This window comes from Chionomys nivalis, chromosome 7 (genome assembly GCF_950005125.1).
Source record: "Chionomys nivalis chromosome 7, mChiNiv1.1, whole genome shotgun sequence".
In the NCBI taxonomy this organism is placed as follows: Eukaryota; Metazoa; Chordata; class Mammalia; order Rodentia; family Cricetidae; genus Chionomys; species Chionomys nivalis.
The window spans coordinates 70,601,520-70,609,580 of NC_080092.1; the positions used below are offsets into that span (position 1 = coordinate 70,601,520).

Here is an 8,061-nt window from a genome sequence, read left to right on the forward strand (position 1 = left end):
CTGGCCTGGGTGATGACAGAGATCTTCATGTGCTGATTGGACAGAGGGGAGCCAGAGGAATTGGCATCTTCTGGGATGCTGGACACCAGCCAGCCAGCTCAAGCGAAATGAAAGTGGGAAAGCAATCAAACGCACATGAGGGCCGCTCTTCTCCAAATGTAAAGCGTGTGTATTCCCAGAGGAGAAAACGCCAGAGCTTCAGCAGCAGCGTGCCAAAGCTCCAGCCTGGTGTCTACTGACCGGAAATGCACCAGTGACCTTTTTGTCTTGTCTTAGTACTGACCATCCTTCTTGCTTCATCTCTACCCCTACTCAGCCCTTCCCTGCTAAGCTACTGTGCCTTATGGCCAAGGAAGACAGGATGTTAGTAAGGGGGCATTCTCTCTGCCATGGAGAAGGCCTCAACTGTTGTGGGTGATGTTTTGGTGGCCTCAGTTCTTTCAAGATGTGACTGCTTAGTGTGTTATCAGTTCATGCCATTTGGGCATCCTCAGATGAGGAGAATTAGTGACCCAGCTTACCTGGCTTCAGGGGACAGACCACCCAGGCACCACAGTCATTATCTCTTTCCACTCTCATCGCTTGAACACGCTGATGACAGAGATGCAGAGGATCCCACTCTACCTTCCCTTACCTCTCCAAAGGCCTGCCTTCACTCACCCCCAAACCCTCCACCCACGACTGCCTTCCACCCACCCCAACCCCTCCACCTACCCTAACCCTCCACCCACCTCCAACCCCTCCACCTACCCCACCCCTCAACCAACCCCACCCCTTCACCCACCCCAACCCCTTCATCCACCCCTACCCTCCACCCACCTCAACCCCTCCACCTACCCCACCCCTCCACCTACCCCACCCATTCACCTAACCCCAACCCCTCCATCCACCCCACCCCTTCACCCACTCCTAACCCCTTCACCTACCCCACCCCTCCACCTACCCCACCCCTTCACACCCCCAACCTCTCCATCCACCCCACCCTTCCACCCACTCCTAACCCCTCCACCTGCCCCACCCCTTCACTCACCCCCAACCCCTCAATCCACCCCACCCCTCCACCCACTCCTAACCCCTTCACCTACCCCTCCCCTCCACCTACCCCACCCCTTCACTCACTCCCAACCCCTCCACCTACCCCACCCCTCATCCACTCCCAACTCCTTCACCCACCCCACCCCTCCACTCACCCCCAACTCCTCCGCCCACCCCACCCCTTCACCCACTACCACCCCTTCATCCACTCCCAACCCCTCCACCCACCCCCAACTCCTCCACTTACCCCCCACTCCTCCACCGCTAATATAGAAGACCACAAAGGAGTTCTTTTCTGCAGCTTCATGACATTACAAAGGAGTGATATCAAAAAGAGAATTTGGGTTAGAGAAAAACTTGCAAATGAATGTTGGCATAAGATTTAAAAGGAGAGAAACAAAGCAGAAGAGGTTCTTAGTGGCCTTTTAAACAATTGGTTTATTATGGATTCACGCCTGCAATTACAATGGATGATGCTGGCACGAAGGAAAACATAGAGTAAAATACAGCAGCATGTAAGGAATTTCCTCTCACCAAATTGTCTCCGGTCCCTTAATGGTCTGTAAGCCTCGCTGAGTACTTTGTGCACGATCCCTAGCCTGGTGATTTGCATCCCGCTGTCGGCCTCGCTTGTTGGTTGCCTCAAGCAGCTGTCTCAGTCGGAGTCTGGCTGAGAAAGGTAAGGCTCGATTTCCTTGCTCTTTGAAAGATCTGGGAGAGAACTGTAGAAAGCCTGCCGGGGTTCGCCTAGCAAGGACTAGTATCATTCGTGCATTGGAAGCCTTCAGAAAAGTTTTCCAAACTTAGAAGAGTCCTCCCAAGCCCTGCGCTCTGAAAAGAACCGGAGAGATTTCCTCCCGCTTTTGCACGTAGAGGGCTCACAGAAAAAAAAAAAAAAAAAAAAGGCTGCATGCATTGTGTTGAAATTTTGCACGTGGGGCCAGGTGTCCCTGACGCGATTCCCCAGGGTGCTTAATACCAAAAACATTTGGCACGCATCACCGTGGACTCCTTTTGAATTTCTGGTGGAGAGATAAAAGTTAATTAATTGAAGCTGCCTGTGTCCCTGGTTGCCTTGGTGGCTTTTTCTGGCACAGTTTCTGGCTAATTCCTAAGCTTTCTATTTCTTTGAATTCACCAGTGCAAATCAGAAGTTGTCTGATTTTGGAGACTGGCATCTTCATCCCGAGACAGATGCCCATACGCTGTGCTGGGGGAGTGGTACTGACCGCTCACCTGAAGCCATAGGAAGGCTGAAGCCTCAATAATAGAAGTAGCAACGAACTTGTGGGCTTGCACTTTGGGGACCCAGCTCTGTCCACTGTCTTTCCTTGCCGGTTCAGCCCAGGGCTCGCCATGGGAAAGGATGCCTGTCTCCTCTCTCTAGGTTCATTTCTTTACCTTTGGCTTGGGAAGCAAAGAAGAACAGTCTACAGGCCGGCAGAATGCTGTTCAGAGCTTCCTTGGGGTTTCTGGGGATAGGTTCGATTTACAGAAAATGGCCTGCGCTAGAAATTAGGGAGGACTTGCCCCAAAGATGGGAATTCTTAGGTGAAAAGACTTTCTGAGAGCTTCCGCTTGGCATAACCCAGGCCCCAGGCCACCATCTTCTGAAATGCCCTGGTTCCAAATATTCCCAACCTCAGCACCCAGTGATGTCCCTAGTTATAGGTGAGACTTCATTTCTCTAGGGCTCATTGAAAGCAGTCAGGATGGTAGCAGTCTAGGCTTTGGACCTGCTATGTCCATTATGCCAGAGCCCTCAATGTCAGCCAGCTCTCAGGGACTTCTCAGTGTGATCCTGAGAAGAAAGGACTTCTGGTCTCTGGGTCATTGTTCACAGACTGGGCTGGAAAGGTGAGAGGGAGAGGAAGTAGGGTGTCTAAGAGGATCCAGGCCAGAGGTCAAGAGGGCTGAGCATCTAACAGATGGGAAAACACAATTATTCCAGTATTGACGTGAATGTGTAAACACTACCAGGATTTGGTAAGACTTAGACAGATTAAAGAAATTGTGAGTGGATAACGTTTAGAATTATAGGAACAGGCTTATCATAGCCCCCTAGTATTGTCACTGCTTTTTTCCACCTCCGGCTTTATGCTGTTCAAATACTTTACAATTTCAAGTAGCTAGTCTGTAAGAAATATAATCATATCGGGCCATTGACGAGGGTGGGACATAGCCTTGAACTTAGTGTTTAATAGAACAGTGTGTCAGGTATGTGTGTGTTTGAATACTGCTGATTAAAATGGGCCAAGGAGCAGCAGGCTTGCCCTAGGCAGGAAGATAGTTGAGGACCTGCTTCTTTGGAGTCTACATTTAACAAGCTCTCTGTGTGAGTTTGTACCCATTCATAACTGAGGTCCAGTGGACCAGGCGATGAAGGTCTGTGACTCAAGCTACTGATGAAACTGAGACAGGGGGATTTAAAGTTCAAGACAAAGGGTAGACTGGGAAATTAACTCAGAGATAGAATACTTGCCTAGTATATATGAGGCCCTGGGCTCAATCCCCTGTATGAGAAATAAAACGTGACCGGGGTCCAGAACAACAATTTGTTTCTTTGTGAACTTGGTCCCATTTCTTTACTTCTTTAAGCCTCCACAGCTTCGTGTACAAGTGAATGGGAATGAACTAATGTGCCAGCCCTTAATATTATTCCACATCCATAGTAGGCACTCTGTCAATAGCAGCAGTGTTGATGATGCCAGTAGTGGCGATTGCAGGTTTGTCAAAGCTATTCAACTCCCAGCACAAGTAGTAAGCAATCCTGCTTCCATCAGGATAGCCAGGATTTCCCAGGTTAAGAGGAAACGCAATACATGTGAGTCCTTAAAGATAGCCAAGGTTTCCCAGTTTAACCAGAAATAGTATTCCTCACTCTTGCCTGTGAGGCAACATCAGACAAGGGGTGGGCCTTTAGCTTTCTATTGGCCATCTTGTACATACATAAGTAAAAATCCTGGGAGAGCTAGGAGCTTGGGTCTCTGCTGGCCTAGACACTGGCTTTAGTTGCTTGAGAACGCCACAGCTGTTCCTGCCTCCCGAGAACGTCTGTCCCCCCAGTTCTGTCCCTCAGCTAGGTCTGCAATGCTGACTCTGGGATTCTCTTGGATCCTCTTAGGAAAATGCCTGATGGGCAGGCAGAGGAAGATCTGGAGTTTGGCTGGGGAAAAAATGAGTAATTCAAAGCAGCCCCGCTTAGTAAACGCTACGAAGAGAAATAAAAGTCGATGCTGGCTCCTGTCTCTGGGGACTCTGAAGTGATGATCCTGAATTACCATGTCACCGAACAGAGCTGGGGGCGAGCCAAAACTCAGAATCTGCTGGCAAGGAAAAGAAGGAAGGGAAAAAAAGTGGCGGGGGGGGGGGGCAAAGCAGAGGAGGAGGGTATAAGATGAGAGGGGGAGGGAAGGACAGGCGTCACTTAAAGCAAGCGTGGTGCAAAAGAAGAGCTCCAGCATTCCAAGCCAAATCTACGGTTAAGAATTCTTATGTCTTTTCTGTCTCCCCAGACAATCCCTGACTTGTCCTTTTACCAGTGCCCAGTGGGTGACAGGCTCTTTCCCAGAAGCTGAAGGAAGATACTCTGACTGGTCCTACTCTCCCAAGTCAAGTGGTTTCCATGGCAATGGACTGCCTTTCCCTGAGGTATGTGTGGTTAATCTGGGGACAGATGTTGGTTTTTAAATTATGATCTCGGTGGAGAGGGAGATCACTGGACAATAGTAGTTCGTTTGATGATTAAATTATATGCAAATGACATCAGGTAGATCTCTCTCTAATTTCGCTCCTTGGTGAGTGATATTTTGACCTCCCAGGAATGGGAAGAATGAAGAAGGTCTGATTCAGTATTGTGCGCATTTTAAATCACTGCTCAATACACTCAAAGGATTAATGTCATCGGAGGGTCTCAAGTGTCTGGCAAATCTGTAGTCCTTGCAACTGTTCGGCCTTTCAATGTGTAAGTCAGTGACTCGGCATGTCTGAGCTTCAACAAGACTTTCTTCCTGCTTCCTCAGACCAGGCTTTCAACAAGATGCTTTTGGATCTCAGGTGTTGTACTAAAGCCTTCAAATTCAAAACTAGGAAGGGGCAAGTTTTATACAGAAGGACATTGATGAAAGCTGAATTGGTTATTTTTTGTGACTATTTATGCTTATTTATGTAAGCATCTTAGAAAATACAGAATATCTGAATTCCTTGTTCTTTTTCATAGAAAATTTGTAAATGACAGCTAGTTACTCTAATAGCTGATTAACAGTTAATTTTTTTGATTTATAGTTAATTTTGTCTTAAGCATTGTACAAGAAAAAAAATTATATTCAATAAAGTGGTCAGAATTTCTTTTTCTTATTTTTCCCCATTTAAATGGATAGGGGACATGCCACATTCTAGTTATAAAGTCCCGAGTGGTTGGAACCGAACCGTTGTTTGTAAACTGAACATTTGTCTGGGTGCTGAGTGGGAGTGGTGGAGGCATGGCTGAGAGTTGGGGTGGGGTTGGGAAGGTCCCGAGCACACACTTCGCGTGCACCTTGTGTAAGGAGCCGTCAGTTGATAGAGAAGCATGTCATTTGTGCACTTGCTCTTTATCACAACGACGTTGATTTCCTGAGCCGTGAATGGGTGACGACTTGGAAAGAATGCGTGTCATGCCTGGCAAAACTGGCAGAATCCACGTTGCTGTGAGCAGTGGAACTGTTCAGAGCGCATTCCGCTCCTGAATGAGCCGTCTGTGGATGAGGATCCAGACTTTTCCTAGCTTAGAGAAAATAAAGGAAACAGGCAAAGAAGGACGCTTCTAAAGGGTATTTGTAGACCACCAAGGAATATGGAATACTGCAAAGGGCTTCCTGCTCTTCCTCTCTCTCCTTTTTTGTGCATAGTTGTTTCCCTTTTACTCAATGTAAAAGAATGTTCTAAACGGGGAATACAAATAAGCGAGGCTTGTGCTCCTGTATGTCCTGGGACAGGAGATGCCTCTGCACCTCTCTACTTCCGTTTGCATCCAGTGCTGGTGACCTAGCTGATGTCCCCTGCCTTCTTTTTCACAGCGTCCACCCTGGCAAGGCTTTCTAAATCTAGTCTGTGAAGCCAGGTAGGATACCTACATCCCCAGAAAAATGACAGAAGAACCTGTAAAAGAGAACCTGGGATCCCCAAAGTCGCCTGCGCCCGTGAAAATGGAGAAAAACCCTAAGAGTGAAGTCGTGATCACCACAGTCCCCTTGGTCACTGAGGTTCAGCTGATGGCCGCCACAGGGGGTGCGGAACTCTCCTGCTACCGCTGCATCATCCCCTTTGCTGTGGTGGTCTTCATCGCCGGGATCGTGGTCACCGCCGTGGCTTACAGCTTCAATTCTCATGGTTCCATCATCTCCATCTTCGGCCTGGTCCTTCTATCCTCCGGACTTATTTTATTAGCCTCTAGCGCCTTGTGCTGGAAGGTGAGACAAAGGAATAAGAAAGTCAAGAGACGGGAGAGTCAGACAGCTCTTGTGGTGAATCAGAGAAGCTTGTTCGCGTAAGACAGAGACCAAATGGGAAATTTCACTCTAAAGCTCAGCTCCAATTGTTGAGTTCGTTCATATGGAACCAGCCCAGGAGGGAATGGGTTCAGTTTTGGAATGGACTACCAAAATCAAAATGGGGCAAAGAGAGGACTAAAAATGAGGGTTCAAGACGGTTCCCTTTGTAGGGAATAATATCTTTAATGACAAACTTAATCCTAAGGGCTATTGCTAAGACAAAAGAACCAGCTTTCTTTTTGCCTTAAGCATTTGGGGAGTATGGGATATGTACAACACTAAATAATATTTGATTCACCTTAGAGAGTACCCAGGGATGATGGACAAATAACAAAAACCCTGGTGAACCAGTTCCATAAAAGAAATCGCCCACACTCTGGAAAGGGGTGTTATAAAAATGTTCCACCACAGGCCTACATTGACTTGGCATTCCAATGTACCAAAAAAAAAAAAAAAAAAAAAATTCTGTTACATATATCTTTTCCAATAACTTGGTTCTCTGACCTCTCTTTTAAAAAGATTTTCATTTTGAATAAATCATCATTAGTGGTACTTTATCTTGAAGAATAGACTAATATTTTTTATATTTTAACAATGGACAATTTTAGATGATTGTAATGATACAGAAGAAACCAGAAAGGTGGGAGATAACACGAGTGGCATGGGGGGGGGGTAAATTAATACCGAAATAATCCAATATAGCACCTTTGATGGTTTTTATACAAAAGTTTAATGTGCATTTCACTCGAAATAATAAATACTTATGGCTGCTGAAACTTCTTAAGTGGTTGTTTCTGCTGTCCTTCTTCTTTTAAGACTGATTTTAGTTGAATTATGCACACCCATGTGAGTCGGTGCTGGGGTTCGTGCACATGGGTGGAGGTGCCATTGGAGTCCAGAGGAGGGCATCTGATCTCCAAGAGCTTCAGGTACAGGTGGTTGTGAACGGCTTCACATGCGCACATGCGTACTGGGAACAGAACTTGGCTCCCCTGCAAGAACCCCCCTGTACCATCTCTCTAGCCCTTGTCCTTACTATTTTTGTTGCTATTCCAAATTTCCCATCTCCCCTTAGCTTGTTTGCAAAGTATCAGCTGTGTATTTCTCAATTGGAGCTGCCATTTCTTCTCCTGGAAGATTGCTGTTTTCATCTTGTGATGCAATACGCCCAGTAACATTTAACACGTTCTGGGGGGGTTCTAAAGCTGCCATTAGGAAATCAGGGCCTGGGTCAGGAATTTAACAATGTTCTCTTAAATGTGCATTATACTTTTTGTTAATTTAGTCATGAATTAATGCAGATTGCATATTTAGTTGGTCAAAATAATACTACACAATTAAGGTTAGTGTTTGAATTTTTTCTGTGGTTCTGAGCTACCCAATATCCTTCCCATTACTCCAGCAAGACTTATTCCTCATTATTGCAGCTTAAAGCCCACTCATTCTGATTGAGAAGATAATTAAACATGAGGCACTAGAGTTTGTAGAGTCTGAT

General features: G+C 46.5%; 1 protein-coding gene across 2 annotated transcripts; it reads left to right on the top strand.

Annotated features, from left to right (window-relative positions):
• The first annotated feature begins 1,639 nt into the window (after positions 1–1,639).
• Tmem100 (transmembrane protein 100) lies at positions 1,640–7,342 on the top strand. Of its 2 annotated transcripts, none has more exons than XM_057773315.1 (3): positions 1,640–1,714; positions 4,551–4,686; positions 6,093–7,342. In XM_057773315.1, the coding sequence occupies exon 3, from the start codon at positions 6,162–6,164 to the stop codon at positions 6,564–6,566; it is 405 nt and encodes a 134-aa protein (XP_057629298.1). In that variant the 5' UTR covers positions 1,640–1,714; positions 4,551–4,686; positions 6,093–6,161; the 3' UTR covers positions 6,567–7,342. The 2 variants fall into 2 exon arrangements, with proteins under 2 accessions (XP_057629298.1, XP_057629299.1); XM_057773316.1 differs by lacking the exon at positions 1,640–1,714 and adding an exon at positions 4,032–4,118.
• Positions 7,343–8,061: the final 719 nt, after the last annotated feature.

Coding starts and splice junctions, on each gene's coding strand:
- Tmem100 (XM_057773315.1), top strand. CDS start 6,162: ATGACAGAAGAACCTGTAAAAGAGAACCTGGGATCCCCAAAGTCGCCT.